Source organism: Carcharhinus amblyrhynchos, chromosome 11 (assembly GCF_965287045.1).
Source record: "Carcharhinus amblyrhynchos chromosome 11, sCarAmb.v2.hapA, whole genome shotgun sequence".
In the NCBI taxonomy this organism is placed as follows: domain Eukaryota; kingdom Metazoa; phylum Chordata; class Chondrichthyes; order Carcharhiniformes; family Carcharhinidae; genus Carcharhinus; species Carcharhinus amblyrhynchos.
Genome location: NC_137334.1, coordinates 84,884,658 through 84,912,588, shown reverse-complemented (window position 1 = coordinate 84,912,588; position 27,931 = coordinate 84,884,658). Strand labels below are relative to the sequence as shown.

General features: G+C 42.2%; 1 protein-coding gene across 1 annotated transcript in view; it reads right to left on the bottom strand.

Moving 5' to 3' along the window:
- The window catches only part of LOC145350301 (contactin-associated protein-like 5), a 1,016,709-nt gene that overhangs the window by 857,086 nt on the left and 131,692 nt on the right, over positions 1-27,931 (bottom strand). Inside the window, exon 3 of the mRNA XM_080199494.1 lies at positions 1,078-1,271. Within this exon, the coding sequence (XP_080055620.1) occupies positions 1,078-1,271 (194 nt within the window). The remainder of the gene's footprint in view (positions 1-1,077; positions 1,272-27,931) is intronic.

The following is a 27,931-nucleotide window of genomic DNA, read 5'->3' as shown; positions in this document are numbered from 1 at the left end:
TTAAGCCTGGTTGGAAGCTCCATGTCTGTCCTTTGGTTGAATGCTACAGTTCTCTTGAGGCACACACAGATAAGCTTGGAGTCAGAACAGCTTCCCAAAACACCAAGAAGACTCCAGTCAAGCCAACCACCAACAACAGATTTTCTACTCCAGGAAGGCCAAGAACCTTGCTTCCAGCTAACAGAATTTTCAAAATTAGGGAGAGAGAGAGAAGCACTGCTTTCCAGCTTAATGTCCCCTCCCCCACTGCTAATCTAAAACTGAGAAATGAATCCTTAGTTTTTCTTCATGGGTAGAAACCACCTGACTTTGACTTGTCAAGCAATCTTCCCCCTCACAATTCAAGGTCATAAAAGATCCCAGAGTAAAAATACACAAAACCCCATTTAAGCCATTGAAGTACAAATAAAAGGACTTCTCACAGGTGGCCTGGCAAAAATGTGAAAAAACTGGAAAGGTCTGCTTACAACTGCAGAGAACATGATTTAAGAAAAAAATTCTTAAAGGTACACTAACAACACATGTACTAGTCCCACCCCAATTTAAAATGATTCATTTCAGGAAAAAAACAGATAGAAATCTCTTCCCCATAAAACAAAATGTACAAAGATTAGACTTCCATGCTAGATGTCACAGCAGACGATAATGTAATGACTTCAGGAAATATTTTGACAAGCTGCCAACGGAGAAGTATACCTTGAACAACCAATACTGAAAGTGATGGAGCACCTTTCTTCATCCCCAAAAATAAGGGCCTTTGATGTATTTCTGAAGGTCTCACTTCTCATTTTAAATCACACCAAACACGAGGCAACATTGTGTGCAGTTCAGCTTTTCACATTCAACGGATCTGACCATTTAGTGTGTGCACAAATCAGTCATCCACTGGTTGACCTACTTCATGCACCAGTTGGCAGCCAGCAGAAAACATAAATGATCAATAATGTTCGTATACATTCAGAAAGTGATATTACCTAACGTGCCTCTCACAGAATCACATGCATAACAGTAATTCTCAGCCAACATTCATTTTTCACATTTACACCGACTTGCAATAATTGCGCGTCAGCTGCCTACCCAAGTGTTGTCTTCTTGACGATACTGCTTCCAATTCCTCTCAGTGTCACTGAACATCAGCACATAACTCGTCACCCAGTCCGAGCTCCCATATCGGCCTTGGGTTGCTATGGCGGTGATCTCCGTTCTCTCACCGAGGTCTATCTGCAGCCATTGGTACCTGTTGGAATCCCCTGGAGACCATCCTCCTGCCCCTTCACAGAGAGAGAAAAAAAATTGAATTACCAAGTGCCTGGGACATGAAAATAAATATTAAAAAAAATCTGTAAATTCTCTGCTGCTGGGTGAAGAAACTCATTATGAATTGAGGAAGAAAATTTACAGGTTAAAAAATTGACAGGGTCATTGTTCAAGAATCACTATTGGGTTTTATCCGATGCTTTGAGCAATCTATACCTCAATTCATTTTTCAACATGCCTTCATTTTATTTCTACAGCATTCAGGTTGGCAAAATAAGGTTCTCCACGATGAGATTTCTGCAGAATAACAGCTTGTTACATGTTTTCTGAACACGTAAACAGATTGCCATTAAGCACGCTGCCCAAAAGCAGTTCTGATTCTGAATATTGAGCCAAGCATTTTAGAACTCTTGTACAAACTTTAGATTGGTGAGCTGGAGTTATATTCTCAGAAGTGGAGGAGGTTAAAGACTGACTTGATCGAAGACATTAAAATAATCAAGGGAACAAACAAAGGTCAATAGGAAATGATTTTCCTTTCTAATGGCGAAATCCTGAATCGAAAGACATAATCTTAGGCTTCACTGGCACTAAGTCAGTTAAAGATGACTTCAAAGTAATTTGATATGATTTGATTTGATTTATTTTTGTCACACGTATTAACATACAGTGAAAAGTATTGTTTCTTGTGCGCTATACAGGCAAAACATACTGTTCATAGAGAAGGAAATCACAGAGTGCAGAATGTAGTGTTACAGTCATAGATAGGGTGTAGAAAAAGATCGACATAATGCAAGGTAGGTCCATTCAAATGTCTGACAGCAGCAGGGAAGAAGCTGTTCTTGAGTCAGTTAGTACGTGACCTCACTTTTGTATCTTTTTCCTGGCTGAAGAAGGTGGAAGAGAGAACGCCCGGGATGTGTGGGGTCCTAACTTAGGCTGGCCATTTTCCCAAGGCAGCGGAAAGTGTAGACAGAGCCAATGGATGGAAGGTTTGTTTGCATGACGGATTGGGCTACGTTCATGACCTTTTGTAGTTCCTTGTGGGCTTGGGCAGAGCAGGAGCTGTGATACGACCAGAAAGAATGCAACAAAGAATGCAAGAAAACAAGTCGCATAAACTGTTGCGAGAATGTGCAAAGTGCTGGCCCTAGAATGCTATGGATGGAGAATCATTTCAGCTTGTGCAGGACACATTGGCATTGTAACATCAATTCAAAGTGGTTTGACTTCTTGCACACAGTGCAGTTATAGGGTAAACGTGGCCTGAAGTCAGTCAAATCCTGACTTGGTATCAGAATGAGGCAGTGTGACAGTCCTTAAGAGGAGTAAGTCTCACCCACTCTTACTTTTGAATCAGTTCAGGCTTCCGTACCCAACTTACACTTCATGCATAGTGTTAGTGCAAAGCAACTTCAGCTCTGTAGTGCTGTTGGACTTGCAGAATATGAATGCATTGTTAATGTCAGCTGGCAAGTTCATTGGGAAATGAAGGGAAATAAGGAATATTTTTTAAAAAGGGCAGGAAATTGTTATTTAAAACTGGGGTTGGGAGGCCAGGTAAAAAATTATTTGTGTACTAAGTTTATTTATTCATAAGTAGGCTTACTGAAGTTACTGTGAAAATCCCCCAGTTGCCACACTCTAGCGCCTGTTTAGATACATTGAGGGAGAATTTTAACATGACGAATGAACCTAACCAGCACACCTTTTGGATTGTGCGAGGAAACCGGAGCACCCGAAGGAAACTCACATAGACACGGGAAGAACATGCAGACTCCACACAGACATTGACCCAAGCCAGGAATCTAACCCCGGTCCCTGGCGCTGTGAGGCAGCAATGCTAATCACTGTGCCATCATGTTGCCCTCACTTCATGTACTATACTCCATGTGGCACTACATGCAGACTTCCTTTGTCACCAGGGGAGGCAGTGCATCAGGTCACTGGCCGCACAGCACAAACAGTAGCCAAAATTCTCCCATCAAGCCCGCTGTGAGAATCGTAACTGGGATTGATGGAAAAAATGGCGAATGAGCCATTGAAAGGTCAATTGAACTTGGGTGGGAATATCTGGTCTTGGGGCACATGTGGCTGGAGAATCTCATCCGGTGTGTTTCATTATATCATTAAATAGCTTAAACTCACTATCTGTAACCACCACGACCTGCCTGGACTTGCAAAATCTCACCAACTGTCCTGTCTGGAAACAATACGCATCTTTTTAACCTGTGCTTAACGCTCTCTCCAGTCACATTGTCGGTACCTTTAAGACTTGGTTAGCTGTAAAGCCTCACATTCCAATAATTATTCATGTAAATTGAGTTTGTATCTTAATATGCCCTGTTTGTGATCAGAACTCCCACGTACCTGATGAAGGAACAGCCACTTCCAAAAGCTAGTGACGTTTGCTACAAATAAACCTGTCGGATTTAACCTGGTGCTGTGACACTACTTACTTTCATGGCAGAGACATAGCTAAGTTGCCACAGATATGTAAGTCTGTACATGTATCCTTTAAATGACCCGATCAGTGTAAATGGTTGCCACTCAACCTGCACTGAAAATTAACTATTAGAAATGTGTGGAAACTCGTCACTTCAGATTATGTACTGTTTTAGGAGATTCTTTTTCTTTTCCCTTTCAAATTCCTGAGCTGCCATTCTGGGCTTTGAATGCATGTCTCCAAATCATTGATCCCGGGCTATTGATGCCTGGCCCGGTGATGTCACTGGGATGCTACCATGCCCGCAGGCTCGATGGGCCAGTAGGCCCGATGGGCCAGCTGGTCTTTTCCTGCCAATCATTTGCGTACATGTAAATAACACAGGGTTTCACACACCTTATTAGCAGATAGTCAACATCACATGATTGCCACAACCAGCGCTCAACAGCCAGGGTTTTCCACTCAAGGCTTCATTGGTCGGGTTCACGGCCAGAAGCACAAAATCTCACAAGATGCCCAAATCACATTTCCAGCAAATGTAAAAGCATAATCTGATTGTCTCCTCCCTCCCACACAATGATGTAATGTATTACTTACGGGGCGAAAAACTGCAGCAGGCGACGGTGCAGAGGGACCTCGGGGTCCTTGTGCATGAGTCGCAAAAACCCAGCTTGCAGGTGCAGCAGGTGGTCAGGAAGGCGAATGGGATGCTGGCCTTCATAGCGAGGGGGATTGAATATAAAAGTAGGGAGGTCTTGCTGCAGCTGTATAGGGCATTGGTGAGGCCGCAGCTGGAGTACTGTGTGCAGTTTTGGGCGCCGCACCTGCGCAAAGATATTTTGGCCTTGGAGGGAGTGCAGAGGAGGTTTGCTAGGCTGATACCGGAGTTGAGGGGGTTGAGCTATGAGGAGAGGCTGAATAAACTGGGCTTGTACTCGTTAGAGTTTAGAAGAATGAGGGGAGATCTCATTGAGACGTATAAGATGATGAATGGGATGGATAGGATAGAGGTGGAAAGACTCTTCCCGCTCAAAAAAGACAGTAGGACTAGGGGGCACAGCCTCAAGATAAAAGGGGGGCGGTTTAGAACGGAGTTGAGGAGGAACTTCTTCACTCAAAGGGTGGTGAATCTCTGGAATTCTCTGCCCGTTGAAGTGGTGGAGGCTGCCTCGCTAAATATTTTTAAGACGCGGGTTGATGGGTTTTTGATAAGAGAGGGGATTAAGGGTTATGGGGAGAGGGCGGGAATGTGGAACTGAGCAGCGACAGATCAGCCATGATCTTATTGAATGGCGGGGCAGGCTCGAAGGGCTGGATGGTCTACTCCTGCTCCTATTTCTTATGTTCTTATGTGTTCCCAGAATCTGAAAATTGGGAATGTAATTTCTGTTGATTGGCATATCATTATCAGGTCTCTACATCTGAATCATTCACCTCCCCTCTCCCCCCACTCCCTCCACCTCCCCCCCGCCCCAACTCCACCCCATCCCAGAAGTAAATTCATTCATGTTGGTTTGAGGCCAGAGGCTAGATCAGCATAAAAGCTGACCGGTGCCCCAAGGTCTGTCCTTAGCGAGCAGACCTCTCAGTAGGGCGACACAGTGGCACAGTGATTAGCACTTCTGCCTTATAGCGCCAGGGACCCAAGTTCAATTCCCAGCTTGGGTCACCGTCTGTGCAGAGTCTGCACATTCTCCCCGTGTCTGCATGGGTTTCCTCCATGTGCTCTGATTTCCCCCCACAGTCCGAAAGACGTACAGGTTAGGCGCATTGGCCATGCTAAATTCTCCCTCAGTGTGGTGAGGGTGGCGACTAGGAGATTTTCACAGTAAGTTTATTGTAGCGTTAATGTAAACTACTTGTGACATAAATAAATAAAGTTTAGGTGAGTACATTGCTTGGCGGGGGAGGGGGAGGGAGGGAGGTAAATAGGGCCATGCATGGACACTACCTGTTGGCACTGCCCTATGGCACTTGGGGTTGTGTGGGGAACAGGGGTATGGAGGGAGGGGCATTCTAAGTGAACGTCTATGCAAGCTTTTAAAAATTGCACCCCAACCTTCAAAAAACTATGTTGCTGGCAGGATGGGTTGAATCAGAGACCATCCTGCCAGCGTGATGACTTGGGATCTGCCCCTTGTCTTTTTTTAAATCTACATCCTGAATGATATGGCGAAGAACACCGCTGTTGGTGTAAAGGGCTTCAATGCCATTTTTCCTACCCTCCATCAGCCTCTGCCAATATTTGGGGATAGTCCGCCCAATGACCAATGACATAGCAAGGGAAAGACAATTGCACAGCTTATGAACATGGGAGATTTCTACACCAGCTTCGTGATTTTTTTTTACAGTAACTTCATTGCATTGTTAATGTAAGCCTACTTATAGCTAATACATAAACTCTTTAATACCCATTCACAGATCAATCAGTTAATTCTCTCTTAACTCCTGTAGTCTTGCAATTTAGTCTGCTTTCTATATATAGAACTGTTCTCCTTTATGCCAATAGGGAATCTCCCGAGCCCAGTAACACCAACTAGGGAATATGCTGGGGCACAAATTAGATGTCGGAACACTTGAGGCATTGCTTCAAATAACCTGTGAAATGAGCACTAGCAATGGGGGAATGATGAACGCCAGACCTCTGCTGTCTGAATCTGCGGGATGTGGTATTTAATTGAAAATGAAGTTTAAAGTTCAGGCCTGCTACGAAACCACTGGCACTTTCAACTGAAGATAGATATTGGTGTCTTGTTCAATGGAAAAAAATGAATAGAAAATTAATTGTGACTTTTTTTTCCCTGCTGGAAGAAAATTGCCAAGAAGCCACAGGCATTTTTTTTTAAAAAAGGAATCATTTCACAAAGGATTGCTGGATTTGAGTGATTCAAAGGGTATTTAAATTTTACAGGATGTAACCCAATCTTGCTTGTTAATGAGCAGTTAGTACAATAAGTCACATTTTATCCCTCAGTTTCTCCCAGTATCAGAGCAACCAAGCTCAGGCTATTCGTTTAAAGAATGAGAGGATTCTTTTTTCTAAACGCACATTTGAGTCTTGCTGAAGGGAAAGACATGTTGTTGAAGCTTTCTTTCTTGCACTCATCAGATCAAGCACAATAATGCCAAATTTCAAACAGTTATGACAATATATATCACAGGAGAAAAGGGTGCCAGGGTCAACGCTGACAGGCTGGCATCAATTCCAGTTTGCCATTGCTCTCCAAGTTCCCATATAATTCAAAGAAATTGTGAGGCTCAAACAAATTCCTCTTGTTTGCAGAGACTGCGGCCCTGCACATAAGTATATGTCACTTCTAGAAAACATACATAAACCTCATTAGGAGCTGAAGTGGTTGCAACAAGGATACCTTGCGGTGTGGATGTTCTGAATCAAAGCGTTAGTTGCACATAGCTCATGGTAGCAGCAAATCCCAAGTCGACCCAATCCAGAGATGTTGTACTTATTTATTATCTCATTGTGTCATACACTTATGATATCTTGGCAGGGCAAAAAGACTGGCATATACACGTGGTATTCTAGCACTCAACTGGACTATTTTATTCTAGTTTTGGTTTATGTACATGCATACACAAATGGCCTGCTTTACATTTATTCACAAATCCAGTTTCACCACATGTTTCTTATTCTTAAGAGGATATCTCCTTTCTTAACCAAAATTTTCAGAACTTAGGGATGGACCTTCACCACCAGTGCCTGAGTCTGAAGTGACCCTTAGCTGATTTTTCTACTTCATTGGAAATGCCCGTCTGACTTGGTTCGGAGCTAAACTGATTTCAGATATAACTTGTGTTGGAGTAACTTTTGGTATTCTATACATATTCCAACTATCTAACTCATCAGACTCATTTGTCTCTTCCCAGCTTCCTTCTTCTTTGTGAATCTCTAAAAAGGTAAAACTTGAGAGTAGCCACTTCAATTGCTTTCAATTTAATCTTCTGGTTTAATGTTAGACTTCTTTCTCTCGCCCTGTCCCTATAATGGCTCTCATCATGCTTGTTTTGTTGTCCTTCTACTGACTGCTTCTCATGGCTTCAGCAATGAACACCTCACCCAAGGTTGTCTCCTAAGTGCTCTGCCAGCCATAGTCTGTGATATGGTACAGTAAATAAATCACCTAGTTTGTAATTCAATGACATTTGATTTTTTTTTTCCAATTTGTATCTTGCATTTGTTTAACAAGAACACTCTGAGCAATTTGCACCATGTGTCCTGCTACATTTGAAGAATAATAAGAGAGAGCGCTAGTGTGTTTTATCCTGTTCATTAACATTAATTTTGAAAACCCTTCTGAACATAACTAAAATGTATGTGTGGTCAGATGCAATTTCTTCTGGGAAACAAATTACCTGAGATATCAAGAGTTTTGCTTCATTGGAAGCATTCATTGGAATTCCATTAATCCACCTCAACTACTAATCACAATGAATAGTTTTTGCCCTTCAAATATTATAAAATTGATTGTAAAAGCCACACCCACACTCTAATGGGCCATTCCCATAGTTACAAAGATACTAATAATGGTTTCCTTTCTACTGTTTCACTGTGTCACTATTTACTTATCTAACCTTCCCCACCAAATGTCATTCTCACTAGACTCTGGGCAGAATTTTTTCGTCCCACCCACCACAGGAATCATAGTGGATGGGACAGGACCATGCTCAGATCCATTGATCTTGGGCTTGGATTTTCCAGTTTTGGGGTAAGCACGGCCGGAAAATCCCACCCGCTTTGTCCAGCTGATCCCTAGGTGTTGACCATGAAGGCCACATTGCTATACTGCGATTTGTCCTTTTGAGGAATAACCACTCTGGCTCCCCACAAAACACATCCTTTATCAATGACAATTCATTCTTATACTTAGAAATGGATCTGACTTCTAAATGCAGTATCTGTGTCAGCCACTTATTTGAGATATGATCGTATGTCCTTGTCATTAGAGGTTCCCTATGAGTTGTTCTACCAATATCATCTGCTGTGGCTGGCAACACATCTATGTGTGTAAAGAAAAATACATCGTCCCTGTTGGGCTCTACTTTGATGGGATTGCTAGTCTACGATGTGGAGATGCTGGTGTTGGACTGGGATAAACATGGTAAGAAGTCTTTAAAGAAACTTTCACCTGGTGTTGTGAGACTTCTTACTGTCGCTTGTCTAGACAGTGTATCTTCCAATCATCCAAATTCCAATAATTAAAGTCACACTGATAAGCAGACAAAAACAATGCCCTCCTCTGCATCTGCATTGCAGCTAAAGTGGGTACTGCACAATGGCACAGTGGTTAGCACTGCTGCCTCACAGCGCTAGGAACCTGGCTCTGATTCCTGGCTTGTGTCACTGTCACTGCGGAGTCTGTGTGGGTTTCCTCTGGGTGTTCCGGTTTCCCCCCCACAGTTCAAAAGGCATGCTGGTTAGATGCATTGGCCATAGTAAATTGTCCCTTAGTGTACCCAAACAGGTGCTGGAGTTTGGGGGATTTTCATAGTAACTTCATTGCAATGTTAATGTAAGCCTACTTGTGACTGATAAATAATTAAATCGACTTCAAAAATAAACTTTCCAAATGGCCATCAGTGGCTTACGATCAGTTTCAATCATGCAATTAGCAGCATGCAAGTGTTTATGAAATCTTCTTACTCAAAAAGAATCAAAGGCAATGCTTCATGTTGTACTGGAGAATAATTTCACCCACCTGCACTGAGTGTTCGCGAGGCAAATGCAATCGGTCTTTTCTGTTGGAGTATGGGAGAAGTGGCGTGTAGATTTTACAATATTTGAAGAGCAAAAACTATTCAGCGATGAATTTCCAATGAGAGCTTTGAATGAAGCAAAACCCTTCAAAACATGAAAAAGCACAGCACCTACTCTGTAAAGGGAGATATCATACACTAGTTTAATCTTTCTGGACACATTGCAAGGTAGGTGTGCAAAATTTCTCATCATTGTGCTAAAGGGTGAAAAGCCAGACTTGTTAGGGAAAAAAAAACTAGTCAGCAGCACCAATTTACATTGGAACCAGCTTTCTCCTGTCAAAACAACATTCACAATGCAAGGTGACATGATCATCAATTATCCTCAGGTATTTAGTGAAACCAGCGAACAGGTTCAAGAATTGAAGGCCAGCACACGGGTTCACAGGAATTCAAGGCCAGTTTACTGCAGATCTCAGTCAGCACTCTGTGCCCTAAGGAAGAAAATAAAGCAAGAACTGAAAGGACTTGAGGCTGAGAGCATTATCTCTCAGAGAGAACAGAATAATTAAGCCGCTCCCATAGTGGTAGCATCAAAGTCATTGTACCATCTACCAATGACTTGTACACAACTTGAATGCCTTGTCAGACTCCTTTGTCCAATTCCATGGAAGATCCTTCCCCAAGAGTTCATTTAATGGATGCAATAAAGTTGCCAAATTTGTATTACTGCAGTAATAATTTAATGAGGTGCAAAATAGATCTAAGCTCAGAGATAGTCTGAGAGTATTGCTGGAACCTTACACTTGGTATAATACAACCAATCTGTGTCTACCTGGTGACTCAAGTACTCTACATAGTTTTGAAACGTTTCACATTGATGTGCTTTTGCCTGAACTCCACGTTTTTCCAAACATTGCCTTTTTTCTGCCTGTCATTATAGGTCTGCAAATTTAAGCCAAAATAACTATATCATGGCTCCCCAAATATCTTGTTAAATTTTGTTCATCACCCTCTTATGTACTGATAGTCAAATATGGCTTAGACTCATTGTCAAATTGCAGAAGGCATTTGTTAAATCTCACTTTGAAAAAATCTTTTCTCCTGACAACATTGTGCACAGATCCTCCATATTTAGCAAAGTGTTAGATGGATTACATTCCAGTACCTTTTAATCATCATATATTCTTACACTGCCATCTGATTTTGGTGCTACCACTATAGAAGTAGCCCAATTATTCTGTTCTCTCTTAGAGACAATGTTCTTGGACTCAAATCTTTGTAATCCTTGCTCCACTTTGTTCCTTAGGGCACAAGGCTGCAGTAAACTGGCCTTGAGTTCGAGTGTACCTGCGTACTGGCTTTTAATTCTTGAACCTGTTTGCTGGTTTCATTAGATACCTGAGGATTGTGTCATCTTGCATTGTGAATGTTGTTTCAACATGTAAATTAAGTGCTGCTGACTCATTTCTTCCTAACAAGTCTGGCTTTCCACCCTTTAGCACAATGAAGGACAATTTTGCACGTTGCATCATGTATGCGACTGCGGGCAGCATGGTGGTCATGATGTGGGTATGCCGGCGTTGGACTGGTGTAAACACAGTAAAAAGTCTGACAACACCAGGTTTTAGTCCAACCTATTTATTTGATAATATTATCAAATGCATGGTGGCACAGTGGTTAGTACTGCTGCCTCACAGCACCAACGGCCTGGGTTCAATTCCTGGCTCAGGTCACTGCCTGTGTGGAGTTTGCATGTTGTCTGCATGGGTTTCCTTCGGGTGCTCGGATTTCCTTCCATAGTCTGAAAGACGTGCTGGTTAGGTGCAGTGACCCGGAGTGTGGCGACTAGGGGAATTTCACTGTAACTTCATTGCAGTGTAAGCCTTACTTGTGACTAATAAATAAACTTAAAAAAAAGGTAATTTTTTTCTCCTCCATAACTTCATCATTTTATGCATGATTCCTTCAACTGATGTTAATTCAACCTGTCAAGATACAGTGATTCAGGATTCACACTGACTGATGCACTCATGTCAACTTTCACATTTTTCAAAGCTCCATCCATTGCTATATGGACCGTGATGCCATAGAATCATAGAGGTTTACAACATGGAAACAGGCCCTTCGGCCCAACTTGTCCATGCTGCCTTTTTCTCTTTAGCCACTAAGCTAGCCCCAATTGCCCTTGTTTGGTCCATATCCCTCTATACCCATCTTACCCATGTAACCGCCTAAATGCTTTTTAAAAGGCAAAACTGTACCCACCTTGCAAATTTCCAGTGGACATTCTTGTATTTCTGACCACATGGGTCACAACTGATATCTCATTGACCTCCTGCTGGTCAATTAAAGTATGAAGTGACAGCCATTTCCTCCAGGCAGGATTTTCTCAATTTACATCAATCTTGACAGGATTACCTTTCTTCTTGAAGCTGTCACACACTGCCTTCATAAATGGACAACTCTGTGCCCAATGTTAGTCTACACACTGATAAGAGAACATTGCAGACCCTACTGCTGACTGCGTCCCTGTTGGGGCTTTCAGCCTATTCAGATATAAGGGGGGGGGGGGAATTCTCCCATCCCACTGTGCTGATTTTTTAGATGTGGAGATGCTGACATTGGACTGGGGTAAACGCAGTAAGAAGTTGTTGTTAGACTTGTTACTGTTAATGGTGTTGTTAGACTTCTTACTGATTTTTTTACACAGATTTAAGCAGTGCTTAATCCACAGGATTCGTATCAGACATCCAGCTCTCCAGCGTGTCTCCCAGTGCTGGATTTCCAGAACCACCAGAAAGATCAACCTCATCTCTCATTACTTCTGTTTCATATTTACTAAAGTATAAATGCTGTTGAATGGAATGACAAGACAACTGTGAATTAATTAAGTTTAAGCTCTTTTCAAAGTGCTGGCAGGTAAATTGATTTATTAGTTGCTTTCGTATATATCCACGGTGGCATAGCGATTAGCACTGCCTCACAGCACCAGGAACCCAGGTTCAATTCCCGGCTTGGGTCACTGTCTTTTTGGAGGATGCACGTTCTCCCTGAATCTGCGTGAGCTTCCTCCGAGTGCTTTGGTTTCCTCCCACAATCTGAAAGATGTGCTGGGTTTAGTGCATTGGCCGCACTAAAGTGCCTCTCAGTGTACCCAAACAGGCGCTGGAGTGTGGTGACGAGGAGATGTTCACAGTAACTTCATTGTAGTGTTAATGTCAGCCGATCTGTGACACTAATGAACAAACCTTAAAACTTAAAAACTCACACTTCCACTTCAGCAAGTCATCTCTCGCGACTTCTGTTTCATATTTACTAAAGTGTTAATGTCATTGAATGGAATGACAAGACACGTTTTTAAGCTAACTGTGAATTAATTAAGATTAAACTCTTTTCAAAGTGCTGGCAGGTAAATTGATTCACTAATTGCTTCAGTATCTAACCGTGTAGTACCTGTGCTGGAACAATGTTCCACAGACACAGATCCTAGTTTAATTCAAGAGATGCTGGTTTTTGTGCCCAGTTATTTCCCTGACAAATTTACTGGAAATAATACTCACAAGTGCAGATTCTCACAACTCCACACAATGACACCTCACTCAAGTCCTGCAAAAATGTACATTCTTTGTGTACAAACCGGAAACACTTTTCAACATCAGTAGCAAAATCAGCTGTCTTCCTTATCGTGCAAGGAGTTAAACATGTTGAGTTGCCATTGTGGTTTGAACAATATTTACCATTATACGAAATAAACATCACAAGGACTTCACAGCAGCATTATCACAAAAAAATAAATTGACTGCAAGCCAAGTAAGGAGATATTGGGATGGGGGAAGGAGGCAACGAGGAGCATTTGAAAAGGCAAAATGAAGAGAAGGGGTGAGGCTTAAGTTCTAAGCAGCTAAGACAGCGTGGTCAATGGCAGAGCAATCAAAACCAGTAAGGTGCATGTGGCAAGAAACAGTAGAGAGATTTCTAAAGGTTTTATTTTTATTTATTTACTTATTAGCATCACAAATAGGCTTACATTAACATTGCAACAAACATACTGTGAAAATCCCCTAGTCGCACACTTTGGCACCTGTTTGGGTAGACTGAGGGAGAATTTAGTATGGCCAGCATTCTTAATCAGCACATCTTTGAGAATGTGGGAGGAAACCTGGGCACTCGGAGGAGTTCCACAGGCTAAACTTCACTCGTGAACAACAAAGGATTTACTTACATGTCTGCTGCTAGCTTTAGAATGCCTCCTGCCCAAGAGAACGCCTCCCCTGGGATGATTCCCTTAGTCCTAAATGGGCACTCATACCAGATGGCCCTGAGTCTGCTGTGTTGCCCTTTTTTTTAATATTGATATGTGGGACATGGGTGTCGCTGGCTGTCCAGCATTTATTACACATCCTGAGTTGCCCTTGTTCAGAGGGCAGTTGAGAGTCAACCACCTTGCTGTGGCTCTGGAGTCAAATGTTGGCCAGACCAGATAAAGATGGCACATTCCCTTCCCTAAAGTACATTAGTGAACCAGATGGGTTTTCTGATAATTGGCAATGGTTTCATGGTTGGCAGTAGATTCTTAATTCCAGACTTTTTTTTATTGAATTCCAATCCCACCATCTACCGTGGTGGGATCTGAACCCAGGTCCCCAGAACATTAGCTGAGTTTTTGGATTAATAGTCTAGCGGTGATACCACTTGGCCATTGCCTCCCCTGCTCTTAGTGGGACAATCACTACACAGCCCCCAGTGAAGTACTTTCAAAGTGTAGCCAATGTTATGAGAGAATTATAGCAGCCAATTTAAAAGTGCAGTGAAGTCTTGCAAATAGCACTGAGCTCAACTGTTTTAGCAATACTGGTCGAGGTCCAAATATTGGGGAGGAGTTCCTCTTGGGACTTAGGGTCACTGATCAGCTCTGATCTCACTGAAGTGGAGCAGACCCAAAAGGATTAGATGGGTCCAAAGATGCCAAAGGTAGTCCAGTGGAATCTTTGTACAACTATCTCAGAGAGCAGATTGGGCCTCAGTTTCACACTTCATCCAAAGGACACCACCTCCAACAGCATTCCTCCAGCATGACAATGGCATAGCAATATAGATTATACACCCTAGTTTCTGCAATTGGTCTTGAACTCACAGCCTGGGGAAAGAGTTATGGCTGGCATCTTTTAGTCATGATGTGGAGATGCCGGCATCGGACTGGGGTAAACATAGTAAGAAGTCTTACAACACCAGGTTAAAGTCCAACAGGCTTATCTGATAGTGAATGCCACAAGCTTTCGGAACGCTGTTCTTTTGTCAGGTGAGTGGTATTCACCAGCGTTCAGCGTTCCGAAAGTGTTCCTGAACAGCGTTCCAAAAGCTTGTGGCATTTACTATCAAATAAACCTGTTGGACTTTAACCTGGTGCTGTGAGACTTCTTACTATGGCATCTTTTAGCCCAGATAAGCTAGTAGACAGGCCTCATTCTATTATCCCAAGTTACTTCTCCCGAAATCCAGTACTTGAGATCGAGTGTGATAACTGTCTTGCAAACAGGTATATTTAAATGTAAGTATTTCATATATCAGATGATAAATTATTCAACATTCAGCCAAAACTTATAAAACCTGAAATCTATTTCAGTATTTTCAGAAATAATTAGAGCAAATGAGTTCTTCTGCACATTTCAAAGCTTCTCATTTTTTGACAATAAATCATGTCATGCAAATGATAGGTTTTAGTTCTTACATATGGTGATTTATTTTTCTTAGGAAGTATTATACATGAAAACTCTGGTATATATATACAGAGGGAAAGGCAATTAAGCACACCATTTATTACAGAGCAGGCATGAATGGTTGAAGAGTTGTCACATGTCACAGAACCATAAATATTCAGTAAAGAGGTCACCTTACGCAGTGCCTGTGTCAGTCCCAATTCTCACCTCATTTCTCTGCCTTTTCCCTTTTTATTTTTTTTAAAACACTTTTCCATCCCCTTAAATGATGTGATGGTCTTTGCTCAATTGCCACTTCTAAAGCTGCACATCACCACTTAAAGCGGATAACATGTCAGCTTATGTCAGTTTGAAAAAACAAAATAATTATTCTTTTTCTGAAAGGATTTACGATTATCAATTTTGTCCAACCAGAGCATATGGAAGCTGCACTGAGATTGTCAGGACCAATTGGATTGGTGAGAGAGCCTATTGTCAGAACCAACTAGATCGGTTAGAGACCCTATTAGCGGCACAGTGGCACTGTGGTTAGCACTGCTGCCTCACGGCACCAGGGATCCGGGTTTGATTCCCGGCTTGGGTCACTGTCTGTGTGGAGCTTGCAGATTCTTCCGGTGTCCGTGAGCATTTCCTCTGGGTGATCTGATTTCCTCCCACAGTCTGAAAGTCGTGCGGGTTAGGGTGCATTGGACAGGCTAAATTCTCCCTAGGTGTACCCGAACAGGTGCCGGAGTGTGGCGACTCGGGGATTTTCACAGTAACTTCACTGCAGTGTTGATGTAAGCCTACTTGTGACACTAATAAATAAACTTTAACATTTTATTGTCAGAACTAATCAGATCAGTGAGAAAATTTATTATCAGAACCAATCGAATTGGTCTCAATTGTCAGGTCCAATCAGATAGTTTAGGCAGCCTATTGTCAGCACTGATCGGATTGTTTGGAAAGCTTGTTATCAAAATGGATCACATTGGCTAGACAACCTATATCAAAACCGATTGGGTTGCTTAGAAAGATTACTATCAATATGATCAGATTGGTTAGACAGCCTATTGTCAAAACCAATTTCTAGCCATTAGTCAGAATCAATTGAATTTGCTGGAAATCAATCGGACGATGGGCATGGAATTAATCAGACTTTAATTGCTCCCATTGACTTATGTAAAAACTTACTCAGCAGATTAAAGCAAATGGTAAGGTGATGTGTGTGCCATCACCTTCACCAGAAGTGACATGTGATGATCCTGAGATGTTCCTTCTCAGCTGCTGCGGACGTCAAACTCAGAGATCAGTCTTTAACCAACTGGATTCAATTTGAATTGGTCTTTGAAGCAGGCAAGGAAATGGATTAAGGGTTTGCCCTGTCCATTGTATGCATTGGCTTGGAGAAAAGAATAAAATTTAAACAAAAAATCAATCCACTTCATAGCCAGAAATGGCTGGTCTATTTTGGGGCCTACATGTGCCTCTAGCCAAACTATTCCAGTTCCACTTTAACACTGGCATCCATCTTCCAACAAGGAAAGTTCCCAATTATGCCCTGCCCACAAGAAGTAGGACAGAATGTAGCCCAGTCAATTACTGACCTACCAGCCCACTCTCAATCATTAGCAAAGTGATGGAGGGAGTTATCAACAGTGCTATCAAGTGGCACTTACACACCATTAACCTGCTCTCCAGTGCTCAGGCTTATTTCTGCCACTCGTCACCAGACCTCATTACAGCCTTGGTACAAACGTCTTCACAAGGGCAACTAAAGACAGGCAATAAATGTTAACTGTGCCAGCCATGTCCATATTCCAAGAATGAATAAAACAGAGCCCTCTATCACATCTGCTGGAAACTACATTTGGAGCAAAATGTCAAGGATACAGTGTACCTGCAGTCCCATTTATAATAATGCCAAAACCCAGAGCACTTTCAATCCAACTCCTAGTTTTCATCCGTCATGAAACTTTTAATCAGGATTGTTGTTGAGCTCTTCACTTTTTTTCCCAAAGTTTTTGCCAATTCTCAGTATTCACATTGCATTGCCAAATGAAGATTGTGCGGAAAATAAATCTCCTAAACTGTCCTCCTTACCAATTGTCAAATCAGCGGCAATAATCTTGCACCAGAGTCTTCAGAAGGTTTGAAAAGCATGATGAATTCTCCCCATAATCATCTCTATTCCACTGACAGAGTTTTCTTCATAATTTTCAAGGGAAAACACCTCTTTTCATTTCCTGACAGCCAATTGTTTATTTATTCATTCATGAAACATGGGCATTGCTGGCTGGCCAGCTTTTTTGGCCCATTCCTTATCGTCCAAAGGCAGTTGAGAGTCTACCACATTGCTGTGGTTCTGGAGTCACATATAGACCAGGCCAGCTAAGGATGGCAAATTCCCTTCCTTAGAGAGCATTAATAAACCAGATGGCTTTTTCCAATAATCAACAATGGTTTCATGGTCATTAGTACTCTTAATTCCAGATATTTTTCGTTGAATTCAAATTCCCCAACTGCCATAGTGGTATTGAAACCCGGATCATGAGAAAATTAGCAGAGTTTCTGGATTAATAGTCCAGCGGTTATATCACTCAACCATCGCTTCCCCGATGAAATAATCTGCAATATCTGTTTGTATGAAAATCTTAAATTGCAGGGAATGCAAAATGCTTAAACACCATTATGAATGGATGCACTTACTCCTTTCATGGTGGGATTGATTCCTTGCTGTCCATTATGGTCTCAAAATAATCTCAAGGATGGAGTAAAAATGATAAACTCTTAGTCACGTGTGTCGGCATTTGGTATGAAAATGCAGGCACTGTTCCAGGTCTTAAAATCATCTTTCTAGCTCCGAGGTGGCCTTACAAATCTTGGAGTTCATAAATAAAAGAAAAAAAGGCAAAAATACCCCAACGGTTAGTTCTGTACCGAGGAAAGAATGAGAGATTAATGTTTTCAATGGGACCCTTTATGTGAACTGGCAATAGCTGGGCCAAGAGGGTAGCTTTTAAAAACAGCCCAGGGGGAGAGTGGAAAGAACAGGTGGAGAGCATGGAATAATCTAACACTTCAAAATAGGTTAACAAAGTATTAACCTCCTGTGACAGCAGCAGATTTTCAGTTATCACATTAATCCCTTGGTACCCAAGGCCTGACTGCGACGGAGCTATGGTTTCAGAACCATATACTTGAACCAGGCACCTTTCTGATCATTATGGCTATTGGAGGTAAGCTATGAGGAGGTCTCTGGTCCCCGTTCATCCGGTTCACTCTCCATTCTCTCTCAGCTGCTGAATGACTTGCTCTTTATCTTCCCACTATTCACAACGGGAATGTATTTATCCATACAACAATACCAAAGAATGAGCAGGGGCCTGATAGATTACAAACTACTTTGATAGGGAAAAGGCGCAGAGGAGTTGGTTGCATTCGCAGGTTAGAGCAGAATTAGAGGCCATAAACACAAGATAGTCACTAATGAATCCAATGGGGAATTCAGGAGAAAGTTGCTGGAATATAGGACTCACTACTAAAAATTGAAACAGACAGTATAGATGCATTGAAGAGGAGCAGGGTAATGATGTGAGGGAGGAAGGAAAGGAAGAATATGTTGATGGGGTTCGATAAAAGCAGTGTGGCAAGAGGTTCATGTGTATCCTAAACACTGGCATCCATTGGATCTGTTGGAGTGAGTGGCTATAATGTTCCACTCCTGCCAAGGTGGCTTCCCCCACAGTGAATATAGCAAGCCATTCAAACCTCCATTGACTTTAGCAGGACTGGTACATGGGACCATAAAGTTCCGACCAATGTTTCTATGCTGTGAATACTTTGTCAGAGGAATGACTGCCACAATATGCAAACGGTACCGCTCTCAATTTCAGAGAATGCTCATTAATGTTTTATAATTCCCAGGCCCAGGGATTGAAATTGGTACCATTTACTTGGTATTTGCGACAAAATGTAATGAAGCCTCTTTCAGTTGCAGTCCAAAGCATTGTACTCTGTGTAAATACTGAAGTTCAATTAGATTATAATGCAAATTGATGTCTGTAAGATGGTATGGATCCAGACTGTCTGAACATGAGTCCAACACATGTGTTCCTTCAATTCAGTCCCCAAGCAGTCTTGCAGGAAACATAGAAATTAGGAGCAGGAGTAGGCCATTTGGCCTTCAGGCCTGCTCCACCATTCATTACGATCATGGCTGATCTTGCATCTTAACACCATACTCCCACGCTCTCCCCATGCCTCTTGACTAAGAGTCTAAAAATCAATTTCCTTCTTAAATATGTACGGTGTCTTGGCCTCACCAGCTTTCTGTGGTAGAAAGAATTCCATAAGTTCACCATCCTGTTGATTGAAGAAGTTTCTTCTCACCTCAGTCCGCATGCCCTACCCAGTATCCTGAGACTGTGATCCTTTGTTTTAGGCCCTTCAGCCAAAGGAAACATTCCTACATTGAGTCGATCCAGCCTTGTCAGAATTTTATACATGTTTTCAACTCCTTGTCAGCTAGCTGAGTAACAATCCATATCAATACATTGTCTCCAATCCCATTTTGCAAAATAACTTCTTATGTTGGACTTCATCAAAAGCTTTCTGAAAGTCCAAATTCACCACATCCACAAGTTAATCCTTATCTATTAGTTATCACCTCAAAAAGCTCCATTATGTTTGTCGAACATGATTTCCCTTTCCTAAATCTGTGATGATACTGTGTCTTTAAGAAATGTCTTTTATATCATGTTTCTGATGAAGGTTATGTTTATGCTTCAACTCTGATTACGGTGCCAATTGGCTATAGCCAGCAGCCCACCTGCTGATGCTGCAGAAAGTTAATTGCTTATAATTATTGGAATATTTGCTTTAATTTTGGCCAATACATTATTCTTATTCTTAGCGTTGTTCCCTGGGGTTTTCTAAGTAGGGTTCAACTAGGTTGATTGACAAGAATAAAGTCAGAAGTGGATGAAACTAGGCTTACAGAGAGGAAAAAAGAAGGTGGTTGCGGTGAAGAGCAGTAGTTTTTTTTTGTTTCTCTCTTTCTTGAAATTGCTGTCTAGAACCTGCTAGGAAATAGGTATCTCTCTCCAAAAAGACAAATGATATTTTTTATCTCTCACTCTCACTGGAGTTCTGCGATATGAAGACTGGTTTTCCTCTAGAGGTCAAAGTCAAAAGATGTGTTTCTCTCTGTATTTCTGTCCAGAAAGGTTAAAAGGTTAGAGTACTGGTGAAACCCATAAGCCTGCGTGTTTTGTTAACTGATCCTGAAGAGGAGTTTACGGACTATGGGGATATTGCTTAAATTGGAACTAATAGCTGTTATTGTCTTGTTTTGGCATTTCATTAAGTAAAAGTTATGCTAATTTATTGTTACACTTTAACTGTGTTGTTAAATAAAGTTTGTTTTAATAAAAGTTTCCTCATGGATCAATAGGATCATCCCTGGAGTGAAATGGCTTATGCTCACAAAAATGCCAAAATCAAATAAAGTGGGCGAGGATCTGGCAGATGGAGTATAACGTTGGCAAGTGTGAAGTTATCCACTTTGGAAGGAATAATAGTAAAATGGACGATTATTTAAATGGTGACAAATTATAACATGCTACTGTGCAGAGGGACCTGGGGGTCCTTGTGCATGAATCACAAAAAAGTCAGTTTGCAGGTGCAGCAGGTGATCAAGAAGGCAAATGGAATGTTGGCCTTTATTGCGAGGGGGTTGGAGTATAAAAGCAGGGAGGTCTTGCTGCAATTGTAGAAGGTACTAGTGAGGCCACAACTAGAGTACTGTGTGCAATTTTGGTCCCCTTATTTGCAAAACAAGCCTTGGAGGGAGTGCAGAGAAGGTTCACCAGGTTGATACCGGAGATGAGGGGGTTAGCTAATGAGGAGAGATTGAGTAGATTGGGCTTGTATTCTTGGAGTTTGGAAGACTGAGAGGAGATCTTATAGAAACATATAAGATAATGAATGGGCTAGACAGGATAAAGGCAGAAAGATTATTTCCACTTAGAAAGGAAACAAGAACTAGAGGGCTCAGCCTCAAAATAAGGGGAAGTCATTTTAGAACAGAGTTGAGGAGGAACTTCTTCTCTCAGAGGGTAGTGAATCTTTGGAATTCTCTGCCCATTGAAGTGGTGGAGGCTACCTCGTTAAATGTGTTTAAGTCACAGGTAGATAGATTTCTGATCGATAAGGGAATTAAGGGTTATGGTGAGCAGGCAGGTAAGTGGAACTGAACCACTTTCAGATCAGCCATGATCTTATTGAATGGCAGGGCAGGCTTAAGGGGCTAGATGGCCTACTCCTATTTCTTATGTTCTTCTGTTGAGGTCTAGGCTGACTTCATAATATAGCTTAGAGTTTCTGATTTGGCCCCTAACAAATCCATGTTGACAATGTCTAATCCCGTGGATATTTTCTAAGTGGCCTGTTATTGCAGTGAAAATAATACACTCCAGAATCTTCCTTACGATTAATATTTGGCTAACCGGTCTGCAATCGTCTCTTTTCTCCCTCTCTCCTTTATCAACAAATGGCTGGGATCATCCCAAAATGTACAGAATTTTGGAAGATGACAACCAATGCATCCACTATTTCCATGGGCATGGAGAGGCAATATAAATAAAGAGGACAATTTTAAAGGGATTGAAGAAACAGAGGGATACATGCCATAAATCATTGAAGGTGGCCAGACAGGTTAAGGGTGGTTAATAAAGCTTAAGTATCCCAGGATTTATTATTTAGGGGCATTGAATACAAAAAGCAAGGATGTAATATTAAACATGAAGAGAACACTGGTTTGCCTTAACTGGAATATTACATCCAGTTCTGGGAAGGATGCAAAGGTATCGGTAAGAATGCAGAGATTAATGAAAATCATTCCAGGGATGAGGAACTTCAGTTCAATGGGTAGATTGAAGAGCTTGGAACTGTTAAGAGAAGGTGGAGAGGAGATTTGATGGAAGTATTCAAACCATGAGGGATCGGGATTGAGTAGATTGGGGGAAAAGTCTTCTCATTGGTGGAAGGTTTGAACACTTGAGAGCAATTCAAAAGTAATTGACAAAAAAACAGTTAATTTGATATATTACTGCCATGTGTATTAGTATACAGTGAAAAGTATTCTTTCTTGCACACTATTCAGACAAAGCATACCGTTCATATAGAAGGAAACGAGAGAGTGCAGAATGTGATGTTATAGTCATAGTTGGGGTATAGAGAAAGATCAACATAGTGCAAGGTAGGTCCACTCAAAAGTCTGATGGCAGCAGGAAAGAAGCTGTTCTCGAGTCAGTTGGTATGTGACTTCAGACTTCTGTATCTTTTTCCTAGCGGAAGAAGATGGAAGAGAGAATGTCCGGGGTATGTGGCATCCTTAATTATGCTGGCTGCTTTGCCGAGGCAGCGGGAAGTGTAGGCAGAGTCAATGGATAGAAGACTGGTTTGCGTGATGGATTGGGCTACATTCACAACCTTTTGTAGTTTTTTTGCGGTCTTAGGCACAGCAGGAGCCATACCAAGCTGTGATACAATCAGAAAGAATGCCTTCTTATGTGCATTTGTAAAAGTATGATGCATCTGTAAAAGAAGCCATGAGGAAAAATCTTGTTCATGCGGCAAGTGGTTAGGACTTGGAATGCACTACCTGAAAGTGCAGTGGAGGCAGGGAACTGGATTAGCTGAAATGAAGGAATGTGAAGGGCTACAGGGAGATGGCATGAAGTAAATAGCACCTGCAGAGATTTAGTACAGACCTGAGAGACCAAATGGCCTTTACCTGTCATGTAGCCATTCAGCGATCCTGCAATCCTGTTCGGAACTTCTACAAGTATAATATTCACTGTTTGTTTTTGTAATGTAGCAAGATGACAGTTGAACCTTTCTAACTTATGCCTTTCAGCCAGATTCATCCATTACCATCCTGAGGAGTCGTACAGACTTCCTGCTATGCTGCATGTTTGTATTTCTCAAAATTATGATTTTTGTTTAACTTTCAATCCAAAGGCTTAGCTGCTCTCGCATGCAACTTGGACAGAAGTCTCAGTTTCCCCAGTGTTTACTGTCAGTCAGTTTTCACTCGGTGAATGGCGTGATGTTTAAAGACCAGCATCTTTAAGAATGGGCACCAAAGTGACAGGCAATGAGTGTGCCATTGTGCAAGCCAAGTTGACTGTTGCACAATAAGGTTTCAGCTGCTAATTAAATGAAATCCTCAACGATCTGGCAGAATTCGAGGAACATTTTCCAAGGTGATGATGGATGATGTGGCAAAAGCATCTGGAGCAGGAGCGTCGAGGAAATGTCAACTGATCCCACTAGTCCCGGCTCCAGGAGTGTTCGCTTCCCGGGTGCAAAATGTGCATCAGTAGCTTGACGCCGTGCAACTAATCCTTTGGAAAATTTACAACAGATGGATTGAGGTGACCTTTTGAAACAAAGTCCTAACACAGCTGGGATTTCTCCAGATTCATTACGAGACACAATTGCCTGAGTCTGTTTTCCTAAGTTGATTGCTACTACAACTGGAGTGTGCCCTTATGAGCCTGCTATCCAAATGTGGGAATGCGTGGAGACCTCTCTGCAGCAGCTGGCTTCTTGCTAATGACTGGCATTTTTAATTTAAATTGCCCATGGGTGTAGGAGGTAGTTCGTGTGCAGAGGAGCATTTTAAACTGTTAGCAGGCTCAATCCCACTACTGTGGAGTGAGTGGGTTCCTGTGGTTCATTCCGATTCACATCTACAGCACAAACATGACATTGAAATACATCTGATCCGCCTGCAGTGGCACTAGGTGTTGCTGCGATGATTGATCGACAGACAATTCAGAGACAAATAGATATTCACTTTCTTACCCTGTGGCACCTACCCACCTGTGGCAGGCTGACTTGCTGATCCCAGGGCTCAGGTCTGTGCATGATTGGCAGTTATCCCTACCTCTTTGGGGGCACTGACAAGCAAACTGTACTTGCTGGCCTCTGATTGACCAGTAAAATTAACCAGGCGGGCCTTCCATCCCTCATTGAATCACAGAAAGAGGCCATTTAGCCCATTGTGTATGTACTGGCTCTCCAGAGCATCTTACCCAGGCACAACCCCAGCCCTATCCCCATAACCCTACGCATTCACCACTCTATTCCCCCTTTCTTACAAATCTTGGGACACTAAAGGCAATTTAGCGTGGCCAATTCACCTAACCCACACATCTTTGGACTGTGAGGGGAAACTGGAACACCCGAAGGAAAACCATGCAGACACGGGAGGAATGTGCGAACTCCAAATAGACAGTGATCCAAGCCGGGAAATGAACTAGGGTCCCTAACAGTGTGAGACAGGCTAATCACTGTCCTGCCAAAGGATTTGCCTTCATTAAATAATATCCCAAGATTCCTCCCACTCCTTTTCAGCTAACCTCATGAACATGATCTTCAATTCCTTTCTGCCTGACTTGTCGCTTTCCCTCAACGCGTGAAGTCCACTGAACTAAGAATTTACGGGCTAGAAAAATTATCCATACAGCAAAATTTTACCATTAGCTCAGGTGACAACGGAGCAGGAATATAATTCTACCCAATTGGAAATTTTATTTCCATTTCTGAATGTTTGTTACCAACCCTGGTATGTAGAATGGATTAACTGCTGTCCAATCACATCAAGTATTAGGGGTTGCACGGTGGTACAGTGGTTAGCACTGCTGCCTCACAGCTCCAGGGACCTGGGTTTGATTCCCAGCTTGGTTCGCTGTCTGTGTGGAGCTTGCACATTCTCCTCGTATCTGCATGGGTTTCCTCTGGGTGCTCCTGTTTCCTCCCACAGTCCAAAGATGTGCGGGTTGGTTGGACTGGCCATGATAAATTGTCCATTAGTGTCAGGGGGATTAGCAGGGTAAATTTACAGGGGCAGGGTGGGATCATTGTCAGTGCAGGCTTGATGTGCCAAATGGCCTCCTATTGCACCATAGGGATTCTATAATCTCTCTTTATTACAGCATAGTTAATTCAGGCAGTTTGGAACATCTACACATGAAGAACACTGCTAACATCTTCTTTGCAACAAAAAAGTTTGACCAGAGTTAGTTTCCTGGCATTCTGACAGTTGAACACAGCCATTTGGCCAGTAGAGAGATAGATCAGCCAGCATTGTGCTCTGTTTAGACTTGAATACGATGCACTTAACATTTCTATAAACATTTGACCGTCACATACGGTAAAGGCAAAAGTTTTAAAAGGATGGTAATTAAGACTAAACCTAGCAACAAATGTCAATATATATTTCAAACAGGGTCAGTTATATAAAGTCCAATCACTACTGTATGGTGAGAACCCTTCAATTACAAAACTACTAGACGTTAAGCAGAAATTGCTTCAGGCGAGCTGTGAGTCTGATATGGGCAGAGCATGTAGCAGGAGATGGAGATTCAAGGCTTCTTTGAAATTCAGCCTCATGCCTTGTCTAAATGTTCTCAGCATGCTGTGGCGATCCACTGGGCCACCGTGCCAGCAGCGACCCTCAAGTAGATTCAGGGATGGAGAAACAGCCCATGTCTAAATGCAGCAAAAGCCAGACAATATCCAAGTTTGGGCTGGCAAGTGGTAAGTAACATTTGTGTCACACAAGTGCCAGGTAAGATCATTGAGAGACTCTATCATTCCTTGACATTCAATGTCACCGTGTCTCCCACTATCAACATCCTTGGAGTTACCATTGACCATTGAAACTGAACTGGGCTAGTTGTATAAATACTGTGGCTGCAAGAGCAGGTCAGATCTGGACTCCTGAGGCAATGGGCGGCCCAGTGGCACACTGGTTAGCACTGATGTCTCGCAACATTGGAGACTTGGATTTGATTCCAACCTTAGCAGTTCCAGTCTGTGTGGGGTTTGCAAGTTCTCCTTGTGTTTGTGTGGGTTCCTCCTGGTGCTCTGTTTCTTCCCAAAGTTCAAAAATGTGCAGATTAATGGGGTAAATGTGTGGAGTTCCCAAGATAGTTAAGATGCTTTTTCGGAGAGTCAGTGCAGACTGGATGGGCTGAATGGTCCCTTTCTGCACTGTAGGGATTTTGTGGAAGTAACTTACTCCTGACTCCCATAGTTTGTCCATCATCTACAAGGGTTAGTCATATGCATGATGAAATGCTTTCTATTTACCTAGATTTGCTCAACTCCATCAAAACTCAAGAATCTTGACAACATCCAGGACAAAGAAGCCCACTTGGCTGATATTTCATCCGTAACCATAGTTTCCCTCCAGCACCGATGAACAGTGACAGGAGTGTGTACTGTCTACAAGAAGCAACACAGAAATTCACCAATGCTCCTGGGACAGCATGTTCCAAACAAATGACGGCTACCACTAGAAGAGTAAGGGCAGCAGACACATAAGAACACCCAAACTAGAAGTTCCTCTCCAAGCCAATCATCACCCTGACTTGGAAATATATCGCCGTTCCTGCACTGTTGCTGGGTCAAAATCCCGGAACTGCCTTCCTGTCAGCACTGTGAGTGTCCCTGCACCACATGGATGGCAGCGGTTCAAGAAGATAGTTTGCCACCATCTTCTCAAGGGAAATTAGGGATGGGCAATGAATGGTGGGCTAGCCAGTGAAGACAACCTTCTGTGAATGAATAGTGATAAAGAGTGGGGTCAAACATGGGACAGCTGTACTGCAAAGTCAGTATCCATTTGAAAAAAGTGTTGTTGGTGGTCTCTAACAGACCATATAACAGTGATTGGTTAAGGAAGCACAGTCTTCAGTTCTAACCAGTTCCCCAAAGGATCAGCAAATAGACATTATATTATTTCCTTGTATATCCTGATGAAGAGACTGTTACAGTCTCCAGGTGTTGAACGTAATCCCGTGAAATAAGACCAAATTGACATCATTTTGCTGCAAAACGAATCAAGATTAGCACATTTCAATTTTTGCCTATTCTCTTTTTTTGGCCAACTTCATCTTGGATCTGTGCGCAGGTAATCAGTTAGAGTCATAGAGGTTTACAGATGGAAACAGGCCCTTTGGCCCAACTTGTCCATGCCTCCCTTTTTTTAAACCCCTAAACTAATCCCAATTGCCTGCATTTGGCCCATATCCTCTATACCCATCTTACCCATGTAACTATCTTTTTAAAGGTCAAAATTGTACTCGCTTCTACTACTACCTCTGGCGGCTTGTTCCAGACACCACCCTCTGTGTGAAAAAATTGCCCTTCTGGACATTTTTGTATCTCTTCCCTCTCACCTTAAACCTATGCCCTCTAGTTTTAGACTCCTTGGGAAAAGATATTGACTATCAACCTTATCTGTGCCCCTCATTATTTTATAGACCTCTATAAGATCATCGCTCAGCCTTCTACATTCCAGAGAAAAAAGTCTCTGTCTATCCAGCCTCTCCTTATAACTCAAACCATCAAGTCTGGGTCGCATCCTAGTAAATTCTACAAACTTACTCTGAGCATTCCCACATCAAGACCATTTGACAGGAGTTTTCCAGTGACCAAAGGGTTTCAACTCACTAGATTCTTTCCTTTCATTGCCCAGCCATGTGTTCTGCTAAGACTTGACTCCAGTAACCAGAATTGAACTCAGTCACAAAAGGCCACAGCTTAATTGCATTCCAAACTTCTTTTCACATTCTTTTCACATACATTGACTCAGTTTAAAATATCTTTACGGCATTGCACTTCCCACAGCGAAATCAACACCTTTTTAAAAACACTGAAATATGTTCAGTTCTTCCAAGTTTGTTTTCTTTTAAGAAATCTTAAAGGTGTGAATGAGAAATTGTATGTTTAGCCAGCA